This window comes from Pan paniscus, chromosome 18 (assembly GCF_029289425.2).
Source record: "Pan paniscus chromosome 18, NHGRI_mPanPan1-v2.0_pri, whole genome shotgun sequence".
Lineage (NCBI taxonomy): Eukaryota > Metazoa > Chordata > Mammalia > Primates > Hominidae > Pan > Pan paniscus.
The window spans coordinates 94,025,163-94,051,522 of NC_073267.2; the positions used below are offsets into that span (position 1 = coordinate 94,025,163).

At 50.6% G+C, this 26,360-nt stretch overlaps 1 protein-coding gene across 1 annotated transcript in view; it reads left to right on the forward strand.

Moving 5' to 3' along the window:
• Positions 1-6,908: 6,908 nt before the first annotated feature.
• WFDC1 (WAP four-disulfide core domain 1) overlaps positions 6,909-26,360 on the forward strand; it is a 43,878-nt gene continuing 24,426 nt past the window's right edge. Inside the window, exons 1-6 of the mRNA XM_034940834.3 lie at positions 6,909-7,436; positions 9,686-9,815; positions 12,322-12,743; positions 13,264-13,498; positions 14,266-14,384; positions 15,083-15,865. Of these exons, the coding sequence (XP_034796725.3) occupies positions 15,722-15,865 (144 nt within the window). The 5' untranslated portion in view covers positions 6,909-7,436; positions 9,686-9,815; positions 12,322-12,743; ... (1 more) ...; positions 14,266-14,384; positions 15,083-15,721. The remainder of the gene's footprint in view (positions 7,437-9,685; positions 9,816-12,321; positions 12,744-13,263; positions 13,499-14,265; positions 14,385-15,082; positions 15,866-26,360) is intronic.

Sequence of the window (26,360 nt, forward strand, 5' to 3'; positions counted from 1 at the left end):
AGAGGGAAGCCAGGGCATTTCTCCCCATCTCTCTGGACAGGTCTCTCCTTGGACGGGGTTTCTACCAGTGGCCATGCACCCTCCGTGGCCCCAGCTTTACTGGGCAGGCTACTGTGATTCCAGCTTCCTCCTGCAGCCCTAGATCCTGGGTGGTAGAAATGCCCCCTCCTCTGTTTGTTGCTCGCCCTGCAGATGGGGCAGTGCTTCTTGCCATTCATCTCTGGGTTGCCTGGTCATCTCTTATGTGGTTTCTTGGCCCTTCTATTCCTTGTATAGCCAATTCTCTGCATTAATCTCCTCTGTTTTCAATATCCAAGATTGTTTCCATTTTCCCACTGATTAATAAAAAACCTGTGCCTTTGTTATTAGAAAAATGAAAATATAGGCCAGATGCAGTGGATCATACCCATAATCCCAGTACTTTGGGAGGCCAAGGGGGGCAGATCACCTGAGGTCAGGAGTTCAAGGCCAGCCTGGCCAACACAGTGAAACCCTGTCTCTCCTAAAAATACAAAAATTAGCCAGGCATGGTGGTGGGAGCCTGTAGTCCCAGCTACTCAGAAGGCTGAGGCAGGGGAGTCGCTTGAACGTGGGAGGCGGAGGTTGCAGTGGGCTGAGATTGTGCCACTGCACTCTAAGCTGGGTGACAGAGCAAGACTCCATCTCAAAAATAAATAGATAAAATAAAAAATAAGCATCAGAGAAACCATGGGAGGCCGGTTCTTGAGGAAAGGGAAAGGCTGAGCAGGCGCGTGGGCCTGAGCGGGGGCTGTTGCCTTTCCCACAGGCCTGCTGTGTGTGAGCCCCACATGCCCGGCCAGGCAGCGGCTGGGAGCTTGAGCTCTGGATTTATGCGCCCATCACGCTGTGATTTATTATAGGACAGCTTGTTTTTGCAAGCGATAGATTTACTTGCACCAGGCGCTGCATAATAAGGATCAAGGACTCTTTCTCTCTTTTTAAACTCCTGCCATGCTAACGTGTTCCCCAAGGTCCCTGCCAGGAAGGTCATCGGAGAGCTCAGTGTACTCTACTGTCCCATGGATCACTCCAAGCTGTCACTGACCTCCAGGAAGGAAGAACGAAGGGTTCCATGCGGCGTCTCCATGCAGGTCGTGACAGTGGGGCCTGTGGTTGAATGGCATCCAGTTGAGTTCCTGATCTCTCTTGGGTGGGCTCCTGGCTCTGGATGGCTGCGGATCATCAGGCAGGTCAGTGTCCTCAGCTCTTAGGTAACAAGGGATATTCCCAGGAAAAGGTGGCTCAGCTCAAGCTGAGGCTTCCCTTCCCTGCCAGGGCAGCTCTGTCACTGTTCTCCGGAAAGCAGGTTGGCCAGGTGCGTAAGTGGAACTGGGTTCACATCCCAGTCCCACCAGGTAGAATCGGGCAGTGTCTTCACCTCTCAGCCTTGGTTTCCTCTTCTGTTAAGTGGGGACACAATAGTAATCGGCACCTCAAAGGGCTAGTAAGAGGACTAAGGAGAGACCTACACACAGGGTAGGGCACACAGTAGTTGCTCATGAAATATGAGTCACTCCACTCCCTTTTCCCTTCTGCTTTCACAGCTGCTCATCAGTCTGGCTGGATGAGAACGTGATGTGTATCAGTCAGGATGTATTTGGTGGTCAGCAAAAGCTCAACTCAACTAGCTTAACCCTAAAGAAGATTAGTTTGTCCCATGTAACAAGAAGTCCAGAGGTAGGCTGGCTCCGAGATTGACTAAATTCAACAGCTCAGCGATATCACCAGGGACTCAGGATCGTCCCCCACCCCGTCCGTTCCCCCACTGCCAAACGCCATCATTTCAGTGTTGGCCTCACCCTCTGATTGGCCTTCCTCACAGTCACAGAGTGGCTGTTGCAGATCTGGGCATCGTATCCCTGCTGGGTAAAGTCCAGACGTGCACCTGAACCATCACTTTCCTGCATCTCTGAGGTATGAGGACCACTTTCCCAGAAGCCCCTAACCTGACTTCCCTCCCACCTCATTGGTGCAAATCAGATGACAGACTGATGTCTGAACCAATCACCAATAAAAGGGGGAAGGAATACCTGGTTGGCTCTTGGGCAATCAGCCACCATCACCACTAAGGAGGGGCTTGCTTTGAAACTCTGCTGTCACTGCCCTTCAATTTCTCCTCTCATCTCTGGATCCAGCAAGAGCCGTCCTGCCCCTCAAGACCCTCATGAGTTTAGAGTCCAGCAGGGATTAGGGCCAGGGGCAGGTGTCAGGGAAATTCCTTCCACCACGGCCTCCACTTACTTGACTGGCCGGCTTCCTCTCTTCTATGGGTTTAGAAGTCACCCGCTGGACACCGTTCCTTCCCGCCCAGTCTTAAGGGGGTTGTCCAATTCCCTAACGTGCCTAAAGTCACTTTCCCGGCTTTCTTAGGCTTTTGTGTCCTTACAGCATCGGTCTTCGTGATCTTTGCCTTCTGACTGATGGCCCCCTTCATGACGGAGGGAACCCGCTGATATTTTGCCCAGGTCCCCTCGCCTACCAGGACCCCTACCCGTCATCACCAGGGCCCGCCATGGGGCATCCCCAGAAACACAGGTGGAGCTGGTGTGTGGGAAGGTGGGAAGCAGTTACTTTCCTGGAAAGTTGGTGTACTCTGGGAAGAGCTTGTGAAATTGCAAGCTCACCTCCTGGGAGACGCATCAGCAGAGGGGGATGGCCTGACGTCCAGCTTTTCTAGACTTACAGTTGGTTATTTGTTAATGACATTCCTGGCAAGTGACAGCTTTGAGTGGTTCTGCCTGGATCAGCTTTTATGAAGCCAACGCCAACATCTTCCTGGATTGTCTGACTTTGACCTGCCGTAGAGGACCCTGAGCCCCGACCCAGCCCACCACAGCGGGGTGGGGGGATGAGCGATGGACTGACAAAGCGATGACACTGGGGGGCTGGAGCTCAGTATTCTTGCCCTGACCTGGGGTGTGGGGTGTGGGGCGTGGAGTCCTCAAATCAGTTTCTCCTAGCAGGTCCTTTTTTTTTTTCTACCTTATTTTTCATGGAAGTAAAACTCAAAAATTTAATCAGTGTAGGTCGGGCGCCGTGGCTCCCACCTGTAATCCCAGCACTTTGGTAAGCCAAGGCGGGCGGATCACTTGAGGCCAGGAGTTTGAGACCAGCCTGGCCAACATGACAAAACCCCATCTCTACTAAAAATACAAAAAATAGCCGGGTGTGGTGCATGTGCCTGTAATCCCAGCTACTATACTCAGGAGGCTGAGGCAGGAGAATCGCTTGCAACCGGGAGGCAGAGGCTGCAGTAAGCCAAGATCACAGGTCTGCACTCCAGCCTTGGTGAGATACAGCGAGACTCCATCTCCAAAAAAAAAAAAAAAAAAAAAAAAAAAAAAAAAAAAAAAAAAAGTTCACAGTTGGAAAGTGTAAAATTCAATGGCATTTAGTACATTTGCAACGTTGTGCTGCTGCAGATGTGGGGGCCAGGCCAGCCAGGTCTGGGAAGTGTGACGTCAGGAAGTGGATGACCCTCAGGTTGCTGACTGTCTGAGGAAGGCCCTGCAAAGTCAGGGCAGAAGCACTGGGTCGGGAGGGCAGGAGCACCCATGGATGCATTCGGTGAACATTCTCTGAGCTCCTACTGTGTGTGCTAGGTGCACAGTAGATGAGAAAGAAAACAAAAAAGACTCAGTCCCTGTACTTAGGGTGCCCACCATCCAGTGGGAGAGTCAGGCATTGACAGAAATGTCACTTCCACCGGGCACGGTGGCTCACGCCTGTAATCCCAGCACTTTGGGAGGCCGAGGCGGGCGGATCACGAGGTCAGGAGATTGAGACCATCCTGGGTAACATGGTGAAACCCCGTCTCTACTAAAAATACAAAAAAAATTAGCCAGGCGCAGTGGCGGGTGCCTGTAGTCCCAGCTACTCGGGAGGCTGAGGCAGGAGAATGGCATGAACCCGGGAGGTAGAGCTTGCAATGAGCCTAGATAGCGCCATTGCACTCCAGCCTGGGCGACAGAGCGAGACTCTGCCTCAAAAAAAAAAAGAAAGAAATGTCACTTCCAACTTCAGGGTTGCATAGGTGCTGTCAAGCAGAGGGACAAGGGCTATGAAAATCTTCTCTAGGGGAACTGAGCTGGCCTGGAGATCAGGGAACATTTCCAGGAGAAAGGGACCAACTGTCTTGCTAAGGCTTGAGATATGAGGAAGTTTTAACAATTTTTTCAGCAAAGAAAACAGGGAAGAATGTCCTGGGGAGCGAGAACAGCGTATGCAAAGGCTCTGTGGCAAAGAGTGCGTGGTGAACAGGCACATGGAGAGGGTCAGTGTGCTGGGCCGAGGAGGAGCGAGAGGGAGCGCCGAGCGGGTGAGGGCAGGTGGAGGAGAGGCCAGATTTGTTGGGCCTCCTGGCCCTGGCTGCTTAGTAGTATCATGGAGGAGCTTTGGAACTAACTGGTTAGGATGTAATTGAGTCGGGTTCTGATTTACTTGGTCTGGGGTGAACCCGGATGTGGGTGGTGTTGAACCGCACCTGCTGCAGGTGATGTCAGCGTGCAGCCAGGCTGAGAAAGGCTGGGTCTTTCAAGTCCTTTGTCCTGAAAGGGCAGGGGCAAGGTTTTCAGCTTGGGAGGTGGGAGAGCGGGAGCGGGTCTCACAATCGTATTTGCTGTTGGAGGAAAAATGAAAACAAATGAGCCACAAGCCCTCTTTTGGGGGTCGTCCAGGTCCTGAGCTTCAATCGAGAGAAGAGCAGCAGAGGCCCAGCCCCTGCAGCTGGAGTGGGGCTGTGTCTGCTGAGGGTCTGGGCTCGGTTTGGTGCGGGGAAGGGCGGCAAGGCCAGCCTGGCTTCTGGACTCACGCACTCCTGGTTTCCCGGCTTCCTACTGCTTGAAAGACGGCCATTTTTTCCTGCAGCAATCCTACATGGCAGAATGAAGCATGGGAGGCCACGCTGACCAGAGCCCAGGGGTCAGTTTCTGGGTGGTCTGGCCCTGGATGGGTTGCCCTGTGGGGGCGGGAGAAGGAGAAGAGCAGGCTTTTTGGAGTGCGAGAAAGCGGCCGGGAGTCCCCTGACTGGGAGAACAGTCCACTGTGTGGGAAGGGGGAGAGGACCATAAGTGAAGGTCGGTAACAGGGCAGCAGGGATGAAGTGGGGTCAAGGTCTGGCTCTCTAAGAAGGCAGCCCCAGGGAACATCTGTTTCCATTCACAGCCTGGAACAGGCTGGGCGGGGCCAGCCTAAAGGCCGATTGTGCAATGGGAGGGGCCTTTCCCATATCCCTGCTCCCTGCTCTTTGCGAAGGCTACATTGAGGAGGGAACCAGTGTGAACTAGGCACCTCCCAAGTGCTGAGGGCCTTTAGGCTGATGTATACTGTCTCATTTAATTGTCCTGACTTCCTGGCTCAGAGAGTGGGAAGGCTGGCCTCAGGTCACACAGCGCAGTGTTTGGACCCAGGGCTGATTCCTCCCGTAGACACAGCAGGCACAGTGTCCAGGGTCCGTGAGACTTGGAGGGGCCCAGGAAGGTGTTTTAATTTTTCTTAAAATAGGGGAAAAAAAAGAATATAATCCAGCTTGTATTATTCATCTTTTAAGTCAATGCACCTGTAAAAGATGATTGTGAATGTATTTTTTTTCCGTAGAGAAAGGGGCCTGCAAAGGCAGAAGTGCTAGGACTGGTCATGTCATGTGGCTCTGTTTGGATGGTGTCACCCTGCCACTCAGGGCCCAAACCTAGGGTCTGCCTGCCTCATCCTTCCTGTCCTCCCCATGGCCAGTGGGCTCTAGCCCTTCTCTCGCCTTTGGTTCCATGATCCCTCCAGCTAGGTCAAATCCCTCAGTCTGTGCCCGTGCTGCACCTGACCTTCCTATAAACACATCGTATAAGGGTTTCAAGCACAGGTTCTGAACACCAGTGTCTGGGTTCGAATCCAGCTCCGCCACTGATCAGTTGTGTGCAGTTGATGAATTCTTAATCTCTCCGACTCTCATCCCTTGTCTGTAAAGTGGGGCTAGCAGGAGAACCTACTTATCAGAGTTTTTATGGATGAATGGTGACTGTTTTAAAACCACTCAATTGTTAATCTAAGACTCAGTTTCCTTATCTGTGAAATGGGGGTGATGATAGCACTTACCTAGAAGAGTTGTAGTAGGTTAAATGAGTGACTATTCTTATTTTTGTTTTATTTATTTATTTTTTGAGACAGAGTCTTGCTCTGTTGCCCAGGCTGGAGTGCAGTGGTGCAATCTCGGCTCACTGCAACCCCTGCCTCCTGGGTTTGAGTGATTGTCTTGCCTCAGCCTCCTGAGTAGCTGGGACTACAGGCACACGCCACCACACCTGGCTAATTTTTGTATTTTTAGTAGACAGGGGGTTTCACCATGCTGGTCAGGCTGGTCTCGAACTCCTGGCCACATGTGATCTGCTCCCCTCAGCCTCCTAAAGTGCTGGGATTACAGGCATGAGCCACCATGCCCGGCTACAGTGATTATTTTTAAAGCCCTCAAAACCATGTGTGGCACCAAATGGTGCCATCTGAGTGATTATTAAAAATACTGATTAATATCTGGCCCTTCTGTGTGGCAGTAAGCCTTAGAGGGGCTGTGGCTAGGCCTGGTTTTACTCTCCTTGGTGTCCTCAGGCATGACACATAGTAGGTACTCACGTATTTGAATGAATGAATGAGTGTACTCTGCTCCTCCTCCTCATGCCAGTATGTTTCTCTCTGCTGGAAGTCGTTCACACTTTAGTATGAAGTACGAATGAATGCTACCTGTCCCCTTTGCCTGATCTGATCACTATGGAAGAAAGGTTCTATCTCCCTGGGAAAGGAATGTGAGGCCTCAGTGCCCAGGTCGGGGCGTTTTATCGGCGGTAGAGAAGAAGGATGTTTTCCTGGACTCTACACCTATGAGCATGTCCTCTGCCTCCTTAGAGCAAGGCATTGAAGCACTTGTGCCCTTCATATTTTTAAAGATAATGACCAGGCACGGTGGCTCACACCTGTAATCCCAGCACTTTGAGAGGCAAAGGTGGGCAGATCACCTGAGGTCAGGAGTTCGAGACCAGCCTGACCAACATGGAGAAATCCCGTCTCTAGTAAAAATACAAAATTAGCCAGGCTTGGTGGTACATGCCTGTAATCCCTGTGACTTGGGAGGCTGAGGCAAGAGAATTGCTTGAACCCAGTAGGCGGAGGTTGTGGTGAGCCGAGAGATCATGCCCTTGTACTCCAGCCTGGGCAACAGAGCGAGACTCTGTCTCAAAAAAATAAAAATAATAAAATAAAATAAAGAAAGAAATAAAGATAACATTTTCCTCTTTTTTCTGAGGGACAGAAGCCTTTGGCGGGCAGCAGAGGTCAAACCCCAGAGCAGAGGAGATGAGAGGCCCGGCCAGTTCCGAGACCTTCCCAGAGGAAACCTCGCCCACAGATCTGCAGGAAGTTGAACTAATGAGTTGGTGAGTCCCCAAGAGGACTGCCCGCTAAGTTGGGATCAAGTTCAGGCTGCCAGAGCTCAGATAAACTAGAAGGGCCTCTGCCACTTGGGACATACAGTTCTGAGCCTGGCAGGAAGCCGGGAAGGGGTGGTGGCCCTGAAATCATGATGGCACGCAAGCCCTGGGTAGCAACATCAGGCCCCAGCTGGGAGCATCCAGCCCGGCTGTCAGGCTGCGATCCTGACTTGTCACTGATCAAAGGAAGGCAGCTGGTTTCCCAGGCGGATTTGTTCTGTGTTTATTTCTCCTCTTGGAGCTTTTCTCCTCGCACACAAGACCTGCAGTGCTGCTGTGTTCTCCGAGTAGTTACCTTTCGTGTCTCAAAAACTTCAGAAGGTGGTTTTATAAGTTAATGTTTGTGAGAAATTAACTGAGGGGTCACTGCTCGGCATCCTGGGTCCCTGTGGTCTGAATACTGCTGCGGAGTGGATGGCTCAATTGAAGAACATTTATTGAGTGCCTCGTGTACCAAGCCCTGTATATATCGAGGAAAGCACTTCGGAGTTCAGTCACTAGCTGGGACTTTGGAAAGAGCCCCTAAATTCTGTGGCCTTCCATCTCTTTATAGAACAGGGATCATTCCTGATGGGGCCATGATGATGACATTGATTCTGTCCATCGGTCCAGGACTTACTGAGTGCTGATGCTGCCCAGTCCCTGTGCGAGGCGCTGGGTTGCAGGCAGTAAGAGACATGGATACTTGGCCTTGCAGAGCCTATATCCCACTTGTGGGTATAGGACCTTCCTCTTTTTTTTTTTTTTAATTTTTAATTTGTTTTTAACAGAGTCTGGCTTTGTCGGCCAGGCTGGAGTGCAGTGGGGCAATCTTGGCTCACTGCAACCTCTGCCTCCCAGGTTCAAGCAATTCTCCTGCCTCAGCCTCCCGAGTAACTGGGACTATGGGTTCCCAACACCATGCCCAGCTAATTTTTGTATTTTTCGTAGAGATGGGGTTTCCCCATGTTGGCCAGGCCGGTCTTGAACTGCTGACTTCAAGTGATCTGCCCGCCTCAGCCTCCCAAAGTACGACCTTCCTCTTGATGCTGTAACAAATGACCATAAACTTAGCCACATGGATGGAGCTGGAGGCTATTATCTTAAGTGACCTAAGGCAGGAACAGAAAACCAAAGACCACATGTTCTCACTTCTAAGTGGGAGCTAAACGTTGACTACAAGTGATCGTAAAGATGAGAATGATAGACACTGGGGACCACTAGATGGGGAAGGGAGGAAAGGGGGCGTGGGCTGAAGAACCAGCCATTGGGTGCTATGCTTAGTGCCTGGGTGATGGGATCATTGGGATCTGAAGCCTCAGCATCATGCAATGTAGCTATTGCGAACTCAACAAGTTCACAAGTCTATGATTTTACAGTTCTGTTGATTAGAAGTCCCACCTGAGTCCCACTGGGGAAAACTCTAGGGGTTTGCAGGACTGTGCTCGCTCTGAGGCTCTAGGGGAGAACTTCCTTTTACTTTTCCAGCCTCCAGAGGCCGCCTGTGTTCCTTGGCTCATGGTCGCTTCCTCCATCTCCAAAGCCACAGCGCAGCGTGTCAAATCAACTTTCCCTTGACTTCCACCCCCACCCGACTTCCACCATTCATCTCCTCTGACTCTCACTCTCTACCTCCCTCTTACAAGGACCCTTGTGATTATGTTGGTCCCACCCAGATAATCCAGGATACTCTCCCCATCTCAAGATCTTTGCTTTAATCCCTTCTGCAAAGTCCCTTTTGTCAGGTAAGGCCACATGCTCGCAGGTCCTGGGGATTAGGATGTGGACATCTTTTAAGGGCCATGATTCTGTGTACCACAGGGAAAGAGACCATCAGTGGTAAACATAATAAGTACATTTCATAATTTATTAGAAGGTGATGAAACTATGGAAAAAGAAAGCAGGACAAAGGGGGTTGGGAATTTAGGGTGGTGTAAAAGAGGCAGTTGGTGATTTTAAAAGCTCAGTTGGGGTAAGCCTCATTGAGAAAGCAAAATTGGAGCATAGACTGGAAGGAATTGAGGGACCAGCTAAGCAGGTATCTGGGGAGAGAGCAACTGGGGGGCTGTGCAAAGGCCCTGGGGTGGGAGATGTCAAGGAAGAAGCTAGAGCAGAGTGAGCACAACGAAGAAGTGGAGATGGTGATCTCAAGAGCCCAGCACTGTGCCAGGCATATAGTAAATGCTCACTAAAAGAGGTTCCTGTCCATGTCCCAGAGAAAGCTTTGGAGATGGACAACGCTCAGCCCTGTCCTCAAAAATTTATGGTCAAGTGAGGACAGAGGAACATGTACAACCGTCTTCTACATACTACTCATTCAACACTCACGACAACCCTGTGAGACAGGTATGTTACTCCCATTTTACAGATGAGTCAACCAAAGAACAGAGAGGGCAGGTGACTTGCCCATGGTCACACAGCTGGGAGGTCTCAGAGCAGGTGTCTGTGCCCGAGCAAGCTGGCTGCAGAGTCCGTGTTCTTCTTTTATTAAATTTCAACTTTTATTATAGATTAAAGGGTATATGTGCAGATTTGTGACACGGGTAAATTACATGCTGCTGAGCCTTGGGGTCCCAGTGATCCCATCACCCATGTGATAAGCATAGCACCCAATGGGTGGTTCTTCAGCCCACGTCCACTTTCCCCCCTCTCCCATCTACTGGTCCCCAGTGTCTGTTGTTCCCATCTTTATGTTCACATGTATTCAATGTTTAGCTCCCGCTTATAAGTGAAAACATGTGGTGTTTGGTTTTCTGTTCCTGCATTGGGCCACTTAGGATAATGGCCTCCGGCTCCATCTATTGGAGCCCTTGCTCCAAAGGGCATGATTTTGCTGTTTTTTATGGCTGCACAGTATTCCATGGTGAACAAGTACCACGTTTTCTTTATCCAGTCCACTGTTGACGAGCACTTAGGTTGATTCCATGTCCTTGCCGTTGTGAATAGCAGTGTGTAGCAAACATTTGAGTGCATGTGTCTTTATGATAGAATGAATTACTGTCCTTTGGGTATATTCCCAGTCGTGGGATTGCTGGGTTGAATGGTAATTCTACTTTAAGTTTTTTGAGAAATCTCCAAACTGCGTTCCACAGTGACTGAACTAGTTTGCCTTCTCACTGAGTGTGTAAGTGTTCCCTTTTCCCCACAGCCTCGCCAACATCCACTGTTTTATGGCTTTTTGTTTTTTGAGGTGGAGTTTTGCTCTTGTTGCCCAGGCTGGAGTGCAATGGTGTGGTTTCGGCTCACTGCAACCTCCGCCTCCCAGATTCAAGCGATTCTACTGCCTCCCAAGTAGCTGGGATTGCAGACACCTGCCATCACACTCAGCTAATTTTTGTATTTTTAGTAGAGACGGGGTTTCATCATTTTGGCCAGGCTAGTCTCGAACTCCTGATCCCATGTGATCTGCCCATCTTGTCCTCTCAAAGTGCTGGGATTACAGGTGTGAGCCACTGCGCCTGGCCTGTTTTATGACTTTTTAATAGCTGTTCTGACTGGTGTGAGATGGTATCTCAGTGTGGTTTTGATCTGCATTTCTCTGACGCAGAGTCTGTGTTCTTAATGTTACTTGATGTTGCCATGTTGACCTCACCCACAGCCATGACTTTGACCTTGGCCTTGACTTCTATCATGGCTAATATATATACATAGAAAAAAAGAAAGGCTACGTTGGTTATCTCTGGATACTGATACTAGATGTATGTATTTTAAAGATTTTCTTTATTCTTTCCTCTGTTTTCCCAGTTCTCTGCTAATAAACATGAATTATGCTATTAGGGGAAAAAAACCATAATATAATAACTTTTAAAAATTCTGAATTAGGCTGGGTGCGGTGGCTCACACCTGTAATCCCAGCACTTTGGGAGGCTGAGGCAGCTGGATCACCTGAGGTCAGGAGTTTGAGACCAGCCTGGCCAACATGGTGAAACGCCATCTCTACTAAAAAAAAAAAAAAAAAAAAATTAGCTGGGTGGTGGCTGGTGCCTATAGTCCCAGCTACTCGGGAGTCTGAGGCAGGAGAATCTCTGGGACCCAGGAGGAGGAGGTTGCAGTGAGCCAAGACCACACCATTGCACTCCAGCCTGGGCAACAAGAGCGAAACTCCATCTCAAAAAAAAAAAAAAAAATTATGAATTAGAGACCAGATAAAGAGAGGAGCAAGGTAGGTATTAGCAGTGAAGTGAAGGTTTGAGCTTGGGTATCTGGTTAGACAGTGATGGCCTTGGCTGAACCTTAGAGAAGGAGTTTGATATCTCAGACCAGCACAACTTAATAGAAACATAAGGCAAGCCACATGTGTAATTGTAAATTTTCTAGTAGCCATGTGAAGCAGATACGAAGCTGGGTGCAGTGGCTCATACCTGTAATCTCAGCACTTTGGGAGGCCGAGGCGGGTGTATGGCTTGAGCCCAGGAGTTCAAGATCAGCCTGGGCAACATAGTGGGACCTCGTCTCAAAAAAGAGACAGGTACAGTTAATTTAATACCATATTATATTTAACCCAATATAGCATAAACATTAGTAGTTGAATTAGCAGTTGAATGCACGACCAACATAAAAACTCCTAATGAAATGTTGACATTTTTTTTTTCCTGTCTCCAGCCAACAACAGATGCTGGTGAGGCTGTGGAGAAAAGGGAACGCTTATACACTGTCGGTGGGAGGGCAAACTAGTTCAGCCACTGTGGAATGCAGTTTGGAGGTTTCTCAAAGAACTTAAAGTAGAATTACCATTCAACCCAGCAATCCCACGACTGGGAATATATCCAAAGGACAGTAATTCATTACTGTCATAAAGACACATGCACTCATAGTTTTTCCAAATCGGGTCTGCATTTTATCCTTATGACAGATCTCATTTCAGACCAGCCATGTTTCACAGGGAAGCATGGGTAGAGAGCGACAGCCACGTCGAGCCATCGAGCTGGCAGAAGAAATGTGTTAAGCACAACTCATTCATTACACCGTCTTTACTGAGTGTCTACTTTGCACCAGGCACTGCTTAGGGATCGGCGATTCCAAAGTGAACAAACAGATCCCCAGAAGCTGCCCCCGTGGAGCTGACATCCTAGTGTGGAGACATAGATGATAAACGAAGAAAGCAAAGTTAGTAAAATACAGAATATGTCAGGTGAAGATGAGTACAAAGAAGCATAAAACCAAGAGGGGCACCGTGAGTCCCAGTGGTATGCAAATGGTGGTTTTCAATCCTGGGGTCAGAGAGGACCACAGCAAGAAAATGTCACGTGAACAAAAGTCTGGAGGAGGTGATGGGTGAGGAGTGCCGCAGCTGGGTGGAAAAGCATTCCAGGTGGAGGGCGCTGCAGGGGCACAGGGCTGGCACCTTGCCCAGCAAGGAGGCTGAGAGAGGGCATTTGGAACCTCGTCTACCCAGAGGGAGGGGAGTCATACTGTTGGCAGAAGTGAGGCCACCCAGGGAGAGAGAGAGAGGCAGGAAATGGGCCAAGACTGTAACATCAATGGGAAACGCCTACATTTTAAGGGGAAGGTGGAGATGGAGGATAAGCAAGAACCACGTGGGAGGCGTTAGCTGCCTTAGGAGAGTGCAGGGCCCCGGGTTCCAAGCAGCAGGAAGTTTCTCAAATGGAACCTGGGCCAAGGTTCCGCTCTGCCTGGAGAACAGGGTGCGGGTGGAGGAGGCCCAGGAGGCGGTGCCTCAGAACGCTCATCTCCTAACAGCAAGCATGTGCTGAGCCTAGATCCTCACCTAAGTGCAGCTGGGCCTCATGGCAAACCTGCGAGTAAGTTCTGACTCCATACCCCTGTTTTACAGATGAGAAAACAGAGGCACAGAGATAGGGCAGGACCTGTTCCAGGTCGTCCTGGTAAGTAGGGGTAGCAGCTCCATCACGTCCGTGGTTGGCTCCTGGCTTCTAAATAAGCAGCCTTGCCCTGCAGGGAGGGGCATTGAGACTGCATCCCATAAAGCTGAAAGAAGAGGGAGTGGAGCACCCTGGACCATGCCCCCATAAGGGCTCAGCCAGTAGTTTCTGGATGAAGAAACTAGGGTAAGGTACTGATCAGGGCTGGGCCTAGTGGGAGGCAAAGGAGGCATCTAGGGTCTAAAATGTAAAAAGACTCTCACGCTTGGGCTCCTGGGTTTACAGGACTCTGATGGTGAACTTAAATTTTGCATTGCTCACTGGGCAAGTGTCTTAACCTCTCTGTGCATGGGATTCTAGACAGCACCTGCTTATAAGGCTAATATGAGACCTAAATGCATTAAAATGCAGGAAGTGCTTCAAACATTGCCGAACACACAGACTATATGGTTTTTAAGGTTTTTTTTTTTTTTTGATACAGGGTCTTGCTCTGTGACCCAGGCTGGAGTACAGTGGCGCCGTCACAGCTCACTGCAGCCTCAACCTCCCGGGCTTAGGTGATCCTCCCATCTCAGTCTCCCGGTTAGCTGGGACTACAGGTGTGCATCAGCACGCCGGGCTACTTTTTTTATTCTGTATTTTTTGTAGAGATGAGGTCTCACTATGTTGCCCAGACTGGTCTTGAACTCCTGGGCTCAAGGCATACTCTGCCTCCCTAAGTGCTAGGATTACAAGTGTGAGCCACCGTACCCGACCTACACAGACTATATGTGTTTGCCACTATTGTCATTCATTAAAAGGCCAAGAGGGGTTGATGATACCTGCCCAGGGCATTCTGAAGGCTGTGCAGGCCAGGAGGTGGGGGGTGAGGGTCCCCAGGGAGGGAGGAACCAATCTTTCTGGAGCACTCACTCTGTGCAAGTGCTGGGCACAGCTGGCACTCTCTCCTGCAGCCCCACATCGATCTCAAGAGGCAGAGACTTTCACATGCCCATTTCACAGATGAGAGAACTGAGGACCATGAGCAAGAGGCTTTCCAGCATCTCGCAGAGGCTGAGCTGGGATCAGGCAGGTGCGTCAAGCCTAGTGCTTGGGTCCCTTCTGCTTCGCCTAGGGGGGTGCCACAGGGTCTGACCTACCTGGGTTCCAGCCTCCTCTCTGCTGCAGTTGCATGACCTCAGGCAGCCCCCTCTGTTTCCTCATCTGTAAAGTGGGCATCAAAACAGTGTCTGTTTTGGGGCCGGGTGTGGTGGCTCACACACCTGTAATACCAGCACTTTGGGAGGCTGAGGTGGGCAGATCACTTAAGGTCAGGAGTTTGAGACCAGCCTGGCCAGCATGGTGAAACCCAGTCTCCACTAAAAATACAAAAATTAGCCAGGCATGGTGGCACATGCCTGTTATCCCAGCTACTTGGAAGGCCGAGACAGGAGAATCGCTTGAACCCGGGAGGCAGAGGTTGTAGTGAGCTGTGATCACGCCACTGCACTCCAGCGTGGGTGACAGAGCAAGACCCGTCTCAAAAAACAAAACAAAACCAAAAAGCCAGTATCTGTCTTGGAAGTGCTGAGAACAGACAAGGGAATATGAAGTTTGTGAAATGTTGAGCCCGCTGTGCTACATTCCTGTAAAACACACACGTGCACCTGCACACACACGTGCACACACGTATACACATAAATGCACATGTGCAGATACACCGGCTGACAGTGACAGCACACTTATGTGTGTGAAATGCTTTATGTGCTCAATTTCTTTTAAATCTCACAGGAAACACACGCTATGAGGAACTACCCACATGCCCACATCAGGCAGGAGGACCCCGGCGGGTGCAAGGGTGGAAGTCGTCTCTTCATGGCTGCACCCTTGGCCAGTGCCAGTCCAGCAGCCTCTTCCAAAGAAGCTTTTATAGGCAGATAGTTTGTCAGCCCAGCTCGAAATGTGAACAAGGTAGCAGCCGAGCTCCCACCCATCCTGCTGCACTCCCCTGCATGTCCAGCCCCGAGCCCTGTGTCAAGCACACCTCCTTGGGAGGAGACCGCCCCAGCCTGCAAGGAAGTGCTCATTATGGAGAGTGGAGAGTGACAGGCCACTCCCGGCCACGTCTCCAAGCAAGCCGGTGCCCCCTCCTCCTGCTGCCACCGCCCACTGAGCTGCCTGGGCTGCAGACGCCCTGGTCGGAGCGTCTGGGGCCAGATGTTATAGGGCAAGCTAAAAATAACCAGGCAGGCCAGCCACCATCGAGGAAGGGGCATGTGCTGGATGCGGACACATGATCCGAGGGACCCTGCTGGGTGGAACTAAGAAAGTCCAGCAGACTGTGCACGCTCCTGTCCCCACTCGCAGGCCCACGCAGCGAGGGGGGCCCCTCTTCTGTGTGCGTCTGGAAGGTCGCTGCCCAGGGAGGAAATGCCTTTAACCGGCGTGGGGCCGGGCAGCTGCAGGAGGCAGATCATCTGGGCTCTGTGCCTCTTGCTACTTCTCCTCCACGCCAGCTCTGCCAAGAATATCTGGAAACGGGCATTGCCTGCGAGGCTGGCCGAGAAATCCCGTGTAAGTGCCTGGGATGGGGAGGCTGGGGCAGCCTCTGGGGGTGGGAGTCAGCCTTGAGGAGAGACGATCCCTAGACACTGCCTTCTCCTGTAAGTGCTCCCCCAAAACATGGCAAGGCAGGCGTCTTCCTCTCCGTGTGTGTCTGAGTTGTGTGGTGGGCAGATGGGGCTCACCCCCCAAAAAGGACCCTTATCTGTGAGTCACGAGGCAAAAGACACATCACAAATGTGCCAAAGAATCGTGCCTCACTTTTGCCTTGTTACAAAAGTATGCTTGCTCCTGAAAGACAGCATCTAATTTCAGAGCCCCGGGACTTAAACGGAGCATTCCGTCTCCATGATCAGTAGCAAATGTTTGTGAAATACACTTATGCATTCATGTGGTTGTTTATTCATTCAGCAAACAGAATGAATACATTCTGCTAAACAGAATTTAGCAGAAACCGCTCTGGGGAAGGCAGTCTGTGGGGTCCTGTGGATACAGGATGAAGGAGGTACCAGCCCCCATCCTCAAGGGTGGCATGGCCGAGGTGTAGAGGCAGTTGGGTGACAAACGATGGCAGTACAAAGAGAAGGCATGAGGCAGTGAGTGGCAAGAAACACACGCCCTGGGGCCAGATGTCTGGGTGTGAATCGGGCTCTGCTGCTCATTAGCTGCGTGGCTTCTCTCAGGCAAGCTGCTTGACGTCTCTGAACCCCAGCAATCTCATCTGCAAAAGACAGAGGGATGCATTTCTTCACACAACTATGTCTGGGTCGCCACTGTTTACCAGGCACTGTCCTAGGCTGTGGGGATACAGACCTCAGATCTCTGCCTGGGGAACTCACTGGGGGGCTGGGGGCAGCAGAGAATAAATGAGAGAGATCTCATTTATTAGTGTGTGCAGAATGCGAGTGCTGAGGAAGCAATAAAGCAGGAAGGGAACTAGGAGAGAGAATGGGGTGGAGGAGGGTATCATTTTTGGTTCCTCCCACCCCCCAGAGATCACAGATCCGCAAGGACAGAGTGAGCCAGGACAATATCAGCACACAGAGGGCTCAAGAAGGTAATGCTGGTACCCACAGCACCTGCGTGAGGATTGAATGTCTCAGTTTGCAGAACGTCTTTGCAACATAGCAAGCTGGCAGTGCATCTTGGCAGCTTTCAATCAAATAATTGTGACTTTGTTTGGTGTTGCCTAACAGGGTAGCATGTAGGTTCCTTGGGGGTAGGGCAGGGTTCTGTTTCACTAATGTGTGCCCCTGGTGCCTGCCATTAAGTCGACGCCTGGTACATTCTTGTGGGTGAATTATGAGCGGGTGCAGTGGTAGCACGGGATGTGTGTGCAGCTCTTCCCCAGGAGAGTCAGACAGGGTTTTTAGGGTTGGGGACAGTGGACCTGTGGCTTTAAAGGATAAATAGGAGTTTGCCAGCTGGAGAAGAGGGAAGGGAGAATGATTAATGACCCCAGGCATGGTGAGGTGCCTGAAACTGTATTGAGACAAATCTGGGCCTCCAGGGCTCATATTCTCCATGTTCGGCACGTGCTCGTGGCGGGAGACAGGAGGCCTCTGAGAAGTGGAAAGAGTAGTAGAGTGACATGATGTGGCGCTTGGAGAAGGGAAAGCTCATGTGAGATGGTGTAGTCACCTAAGGCTTCCTGGAGGAGGTGGAGACCCTGACTGGATCTTGGGGAAGGATTAGGAATTAGGAGCAGGAAGGAAATTCCTGGAAGAAGGCTCAGCATGAGCCAAGGCTCACAGGCAGAAGTGGTGCATCTGAGAGTTGCTTGGGAGACCAGACCTGGCCAGAGGGGAGGCATTGAGGAGGGGTGAGAGACTCTTCTCAGATTTTATTGACTCCTCCGTGCTCTTCTCTGGTGCAACAGGATGATTTAACCCTCAACTGTAGTTAGTAGCACTTTGGTTCTACAACCATAGAGAGATTCCCAATATGTCATCTGATTTTATCTCCACCATGTCCCAAGATGTCACAGGAGCCAGCACTGTGACATCCACATAGGAGGGTCAGGGTTGATGTGCACGGGGGATTCGGGGGAGTCTCTAAAACACAGGCCTGGGTGGGCTGCAGGAGCTGATTCACTTGTAGCCACCGCTGGTCAGGATGCAAGTGCTTTGAATTGGCTCCTGGCTGAATTGAAACTTTCCCTGGTTATCAACAGATATTGGCCTTCTTCCTCAGCGCCTAGACATAGGTGAGGTTTATGCAGAACAACTGTGCCAGCCGGGCACGGTGGCTCATGCCTGTAATCCCAGCACTTTGGGAGGCCGAGGCGGGCGGATCACCTGAGGTCAGGAGTTCAAGACCAGCCTGACCAACATGGTGAAACCCCATCTCTACTAAAAATACAAAATTAGCTGGGTGTGGCGGCAAATGCCTGTAATCTCGGCTACTCAGAAGGCTGAGGCGGAAGAATTGCTTGAACCCGGGAGGTGGAGGTTATAGTGAGCCGAGATTGCGCCATTGCACTCCAGCCTGGGCAACAAGAGTGAAACTCTGTCTCAAAAAAAAAAAAAAAACAAACAAACAAAAAAAAAACGAAAACAAAATAGAACAACTGTGCCTCAGAGAAAGCCCTGGGCGAAGACAGGCTGTTCGCCTGTGGCTCAGAGGACAGGGAGGGCTGGGAAGAGCACCTGGCCTGGAACTTAGCACAGTGAAATCTCTAATGTGCTGTGCCATCTTGGACCACTCGCTGCCCTTCTCTGGTCCTCAGTCCTCACCTGGGAAATGAAGATGGAGAACCTATGACTTTCATGGCCCTTTCGTTCGACAGGGACTTACGGATGATAGGAAGCAGCCCCCACATGCACAAAGTCGAGACTTCCCCGTGAGGCACCACTCCCTGACCCTACGCTGAGTCAGACCTTCAGCCTTGGCCCTGATCCTCAAGGGCTATGGGCTCGTCAGAGTGAGGAGATGCTGGCTGTGTGCTGAACTGGCTTGCACCCCCTCTGGAGAGCCAGTTTTGTTCCACACAGCCATGATCACAAATTAAGTTATATAAACTTACAATTAAATCATTTATATTAAAAAGAAAGGAAAGAATTTTTTTTTTAAAGACAGAGTCCCGTGGTGTGATCTTGGTTCACTACAACCTCCACTTCCCCGGCTCAAGTGATTCTTGTGCCTAGGCCTCCTGAGTAGCTGGGATTACAGGCATGTACCACCACGCCTGGCTAATTTTTTGTATTTTTAGTAGAGATGGGGTTTTGCTGGTCTCAAACTCCTGAGCTCAGGTGATCCGCCCGCCTCGGCCTCCCAAAGTGCTGGGATTATAGGTGTGAGCCACCGCACCCAGCCAGGAAATACTTCTTATTAGAAATGCATCACTTTCCAATTGTATTGCTCCGTTTTGCTATTCTCTCGGCTCCTGGGGTTTTATGTCTTTTTCATCTGTGTGGTATGACCAGGAGAGAAGCGACTCCACATCTCTTCCCACTCCCATTCAGTGGCCTCACGTGGGTTGCCTGAAATCAACCATGCTGGGAGTATTTACACCTTGGAAATTGGCCAGGGCTACATGAGGAGAGCTGGTGGTTCAGTCCTGACCAAGCGCAGGGCTGCCTGTAGCCTGCTCTAGTCTCTCAAAGCCTCGTCCCCCGGCAGAGTGAGTTTTGTGTAGGGGACTGGTCTCTTCGAGTGGGGCCGGTTAATGTCCTGAGTGCTGTTTATGCTTCTTGGTCTGAGCATGCAGAGACAGTGCCAGAGATGAGCACGCTTGCCTTCCATTCCCGTGGGAGGCCCTTAGGAGAAGCTTCTAATGAGAAGTGCCGGGTCTCCCGCCTTCTATCTCTAAGACCTTCGGGAGTTTCCTTCTCCTATCTGAGCCTCGGTTTCCTCACCTGCGGCACGGGACACAGTAGTGCCTGCTTTGCAGGGCTCAGTAAAAAGACCATAGAGCCCACAGTTCCCTGACTGGCACAGAACTGCATTCCCTACATGTGCACTACGGACAGATTTAAAAACCCGTTCCAGGCCGGGCACAGTGGCTCACAGTGGCTCATGCCTGTAATCCCAGCACTTTGGGAGGCCAAGGCGGGCAGATCTCCTGAGGTCGGGAGTTGAAAACCAGCCTGACCAACATGGAGAAACCCCGTCTGTACTAAAAATACAAAAAAATTAGCCGGGCATGGTGGCGCATGCCTGTAATCCCAGCTACTCGGGAGGCTGAGGTAGGAGAATTGCTTGAACCCTGGGAGGCGGAGGTTGCGGTGAGCCGAGATCGTGCCATTGGACTCCAGCCTGGGCAAGAAGAGCGCAACTCCATCTCAAAAAACAAAAAACAAAAAGCAAAAAAAAAAAAAAAACCAAAAACCCCATTCCAGAACCAAATATTTATGAGAATGAATAAAACAGAAGCAGAACGTTTGTAAATAGTCCAATAACCTTTCCATGGAGCTCAGTCGGTTCTGTGGAGTTGGTGTTTTTGGCTTTTCTTTCCTGGCGTTAGATGAAACTCCTGAGAACAATGATTTACTGAGCGCTTACACTGTGTCAGGACAAGCGTTTGCCACGTATTCGCTCTTGGGAGCCTCTCGATAAATCCATCGGGTGGGGCCCATGGCAGCCACCATGCGGGCCTCGGTGCTATGCAGCCCCTGGCCTGGGCAGGCTGGCCCCTACTGTCAGTGTGACTGTGGGTCTGTTTTCCCCTCTAAGCACCCCTCCAGGGCAGCTGGAAATGGTGGTTCAGTTTGCACCCTGCCCAGAGATGCCTGTCCTGCTGAGGGGGCCTGGGAGGGGCTAGAGCAGCCAGGAGCTGATGCCACTTTCTCTTTCAAATGCATCCTGCCAGACGGCGGGAGGGAGGGGGGCATTGCAGCTCGTCTGTCTGGAGTCACCCCCTGTGCTAATAGCAGTAGGGGACTGTAGGAGCCAGCAGTGGCCCACAACTTGCATTCCTCAGTTCCCCAACCTAGTTCTCCTTTCCCCCATTATTTCTGTGAGCTCTTGAGAGCCTTCCAAACATCCTTTTATTTTTTGCTGAGATAGCAAGAGTGGGAGAGGCAGATGGCCTGGAGCTGTGCTTTCCCCATTCCATGAGTTCTGACCTTCACCTTCATCTTTGTACCGTAAGCATCTGTGTCTGCTGGCCTGAAGGCTTTCTCTGGCCGCAGAAGCACGCTCAGCCCACACACAGGCAGGCCAAGATGCCGGGGAGGTAACATCTGTAGGAGCAAATGGAGCTGGAGCCCGATGGCCCAGCTGGCTTCTCACCTTTGGTGGGACACGAGTGAGGAGTGTTCCACACGGTTTTTCCAAGGTCCACTGGGTTTGAGCTCCAGTGCCCAGGCAGCCACCTGCTCATTAGCACTTCCTGAAGGGCGCCTTCCCTTTCCTGCCCAGCTTCCCACTCCCCAGCTGGGGCTTCCTGGGATCCCCTCCCAAATGTACTCCCTGCACTCGAATCTTGTCGGATCCATGCTGTGGGTTGAACTGTGTCCCCCCAAAGATATATCCAACCCCTAACTTCTGATCCTTGTGAATGTGACCTTATTTGGAAACAGGTTCATTACAGATGTAATTAGTCAAAATAAGACGAAGTCATGCTGGAAGTGGGTGGTTCCTTAATATGACCCCCGTTCCTTATAAGAAAAGGAGAAGGGGCCGGGCATGGTGGCTCATGCCTGTAATTCCAGCACTTTGGGAGGCCGAGGTGGGCGGATCACCCGAGGTCAGGAGTTCGAGACCAGCCTGGCCAACATGGTGAAACCCCATCTCTACTAAAAATACAAAAATTAGTCGGGCATGGTAATGCATGCCTGTAATCACAGCTACTTGGGAGGCTGAGGCAGGAGAATCACTTGAACCTGGGAGGCGAGGTGGAGATTGCAGTGAGCCAAGATCATGCCATTGCACTCCAGCCTGGGCGACAGAGTGAGACTTCATCTCAAAAAAAAAAAGGAAAAGGAGAAGAGACATAGAATCAGAGACACATGGAGAGAAGGCCATGCAAAGACAGAGGGTTGCAGAGATCAGAGTGATGTATCTACAAGAGACACATGAGGGACCAGAGAACATGAGGGACTGCCAGCCACCACTGGAAGCTGGGAGAGACATGGAAAGGTTTTCTCCTTAGAGCCTCCACAAAGGAACCAACCCTGCCAAACACCTGGATCTCAGCCTTCTGGCTTCCAGAACTGTGAAAGAATCCACTTCTGTTGTTCTAAGCCCCCCAGTGTGTGGCATTTCGTTACGGCACCCTCAGACACGAATACAGTCTGCTCTGGGCATCGAGGGAGTCAGCTTCTGTTGGTTGCAACTGGCAATGAGACATTTCACAGATAAGGAAACTGAGGCCATTGCAGAGAATGACTTATCTGTGCTGTTTTGGCTGGGGACAAGTGGGGCTATCACTATATCCCCAGAGTCTGGGAGCTTTCTCTGCTCCTTGAACCAGGTGAGCTCACACCCTGCGGGACTTCATCATCAAGACTATGAAGATGCCTACGTCTTGGGGGTCAGCGGGTGCTCAGTGGGCTCCGGAGACCCCCAGCACCACCCAGGAGGGGGTTTTCAAGGCTCATTGTTGAGAACCCCAGAAAAGCCCCGGAGCTGCCTGGGTGCTGGAGAGAGGGGATATGTCGTACTGATGGGAAGCAAACTCACTGTAGGCTTGGCCACACCCTGGTGTCTAGCCCAGAACCTGGCATGGAGGGGGGACTGGAAGGAATGAAAAGTCCATGAATAGCTGACTTTTGAGGGGGACCTTGGGCAAATCACTTTCTCCTCGCTGGGACTGAGATTCCTCATCTGAGGTCCCAGCCCTGAAATTCCAGGTGGAAATCAACGAGTAAAGAAGCATCCCAGGTCCCTGTGTGGTTATCACTCGGGAGAGGGAGACAGGAAAGCAGGACACCTCTGTGCCAGGACTCACTACAGCCACAGGGCAGAGGCAGATGGATGCCCATGGGGTGAGCACATTGCACCTGTCCACTCAGGGGACTAGAACTCAGCCATAGAAAGGTACGGAGCCTGGACACACGCCATTGCACAGATGAACCTCGAAGACATGATGCTGAGTGCACAAAGGCCACGGGTGTGTGACACTGTTTGGATGCAACGTCCAGAAGAGGCAAATCCAGCGGGACGGGAAGGAGATTCTTGGTTGCCAGGGGCTGGGGGAGGGAGGAATAGGGGGCAGCTGTCTGATGAGAACAGAGGTTCTGCCTGGGGTGATGGAAAAGCCGCAGAAATAGATCATGGAGGTGGTTGCACACATCGTAAATCTAATTAATGCCGCCAACTCGCATACTTAAGATGGCTGAAATGGAAAATTGCGTGTTATATATATTTTACCACAATAATTTTTCTAAAAAGCAGCGAGAACCTGAGGCACCTCTCGGGAATTCTGCGATGGCACATAGAGTCCTTGTGAGTCCTCTGTGTCCCCAGCACCGAGAGGCAGCCTCTCAGCAAGTGTACGCTCACGGTGCCCCCTCCGGCTCGTGGGTCATCGTAGCTTCACGCCCATCTCCTCCGAGGCCTCTCCCTGAATGCCCCATTATGATTTCCCTTAAATGTTTACATAACAGCCCAGCTCTTCCTTCTTAGCATTTTGCTCTGTTGTTGTTATTGGCATGATTTGTTTAGGTTTCTCTCTAACTGCTTTTGCAGATGACCACAAAAAGCAATTCGTTCGCCTTATCTGTGTGCTGTTTTGTGTGATGTCTCTGACTTGTCCTGAAACAGCCACGTGAAGTCAGGGCCAACGTCTTCTTGTTCAACTCGGAACTCCCCATTTCCATCCAGCCCAGCGCCCGAAACGCAGTGGGCCTGGGAATTATGAATTTACTATTGAATGAATGAATAAATTATGTTAAAACCTTCCGGAACAGAATAGAAGGGATGGAAAGTTCTAGAGGACTCTCGGGTGCAGTGACTGACAATGACATTGTTGGGAAGACTTGGTCGACTTTGCCGTCTTGTGAATTTCTTTCTTTCTTTCTTTTTTTTTTTTTTTTTTTTGGTCTCCCTCTGAGGAAGTCCCATTAACCTTGTGCCAAATTCTGTCCCCAGGGCCCAGTGTTAAGGGCCCCGGGCACCAGGAAATGGCATTCATCTACGCACACTGAACTCTAAGCCCACTGTTCCAGGGAGCGACATATTTTTAGATGTTTGACGTCCAAATTCCAGAGGAAGAGCAAGTAATGCTTAGAGGAAAACTGGCTTTCTTCCTCCACCACGCAAACTAGTGCTGGGGTGCATTTTTATTGGTCTGGCCGCTAAGCTGCTGGAACTTTCCAAAGAAGGGTAAAAGTTCCTGCATGTGGAAGGAAGGGGGTGGTGAGCACTGGGGGAGGCATGTGGGTAGCTTTGGTGGCAGCTCTGGAGATTGGATTCTTTTTCCCTAAATGGAAGTGGTTTATAAATTCTTCTACTGATTATTAAAAGAATGATGTTTACTGTAAAAAAAAAAAAAAAAAAGTCAGGCAACACAGAAAGTTATAAATTAGTAGAAATGATCTGAATTCTTCCTCCAAGATGTAAACTCTGGTGGCATTCTGGGGTGTCTGTCTAGATTGTTTCATGAAGCAGTTACACACAGCACACGTGTTTTCTCTTAGTGGTATTTTATTCGTACTGATTCAAATTTCTTTTATTGAAATGAAATTCACATGACAGACAATTCACCCTTTCAAAGGTACAATTCAGTGGTGTTTAGTATACTCAGACTCATGCAACCGTCCTAACTGCCTAGTTTTGGAACGTTCCCATCAACCCTACAGGAAACCCTGCAGCCATTAGCCGTCAGTCCTCCTTCCCTCTTCCCGCAGCCTCTGGCAACTACCAATCCACTTTCTGTCTTTATGGATCTGCCTGTTGTAGACGTTTCATGGAAATGGAATCATCCAGTATGTGCTATATGTTGTCTGTCTTATTCACACTGTTTTATATGTTGCATTTTCACTTAATAATCTGTGGGAAGTAGGTTAACATGGTGGGTCGGCATCTTCCTTTCTAAGGCCTGCCTGGTGTTCCCTGTGCCTTCACTTATGTATCCAGCCTCCTTTGGTTGCATATCCAGCTTGTTTGCTTTAATTGAATCTGGACTTGGACTTGCTGAATTGGGGTTCCCACTGCTGCAGCCCAAAATGGGCATTTCCCCACCTGCTTCCTAGGGATATCAGTGGCAGAATGGCTTTGCAAATCTATTTTTGTTCATCTATGTGAACAAAAGGTCATATAGTTTCACTCTTGTCACCCAGGCTGGATTGCAGTGGTGCCGTCTGGCTCACTGCAACTTCTGCCTGCGTGGTTCAAATGATTCTCCTGCCTCAGCCTCCTGAATAGCTGGGATTATAGGCACCCACCACCACGCCTGGCTAGTTTTTGTATTTTTAGTAGAGACGGGTTTCACCATATTGGCCAGGCTGGTCTCGAACTCCTGACCTCAGGTGATCCACCTGCCTTGGCCTCCCAAAGTGCTGGGATTATAGGTGTGAGCCACCGCGCCCGGCCAGGAATCATTTTTATCCAGGTAAGGCATACAGAACCGGAGGGTTCTTGTCTAAGTTGTACCATGAATGTGTGCTCAGTGGCTACTTTGAAATAGACTTACTGTACAATCCCTGAGCAGGAACGAAAATAAAAGCTGGAAATTACGGGTTGCTCTGCGGTTTTCACGAAGGTGTCGTCCGTCTGGGGTGAGTGTCCTCCTTTCTCAGAGGGATTTCATGTGGCATTATTTTGTTTTCATCTGAGAGGCAACATAAGCTGGGAGGGAAGGGCTGCAAAGAGGGGGCCAGGACAAATGTGTACCTGGGGGCCCCCGTTTTGACTCCACCCTGAGCTGGGGCTGGGCCACAGGAGGGCAGAGGGAACACTTTGGGAGGGGGAGGGAGCCCCTGGACTGAAAGAATGGGAAGAAATTGACAGGCACCATTGGGAAGCAACTCCCAGTTCCAGGCTCCTGGGTCAGGAACGCCCATGGAGGAGTAGGACAGACCCAGGTTCGAGTCCTGCCTCTGACTCTTCTCAGCTGCTTGCTCTTGGGCAAATGCTTTTAGTTTTTTTGTGCCTCAGTTTCCTCATCAATTAAGTGGGTTTAGAATAGCAGCAGCCCCAGAGGGTGATACTGGAGATTCAGTATGTGAGGATCCAGCACAGCATTGGCACACAGTAAGAGCTTACTAAATGCTGCCTCCCTTGCCATAAGCATGAATCACACAGCCCAGGCTCTAAGCCTGGTGTCTGTGTATGGTGACTGTGTGCCTCCGTTTCCTCACCTATGCAATGGGGACAGCAGTGGTTCCTACTGGGCAGGGCTGGAGGCGACTTCAGGTGGTCCTCCGAGGGCAGTGCTCTTGCACATGCTGGGTGGCTGTTTCCGCATGGCCCCTTCTCTTAGGAACTCTGCGAGTTGTTTGCCCTGGTCTTATCCAGAAATGATGAGGTTATATCCAATCCCACTTTTCACTGTTGCTGGTGGGTTTCTCGTACGTGTGTCTGCAGCCTCAGCTGGACTGGAGCTCCTAAGGTTTCTTCTGCA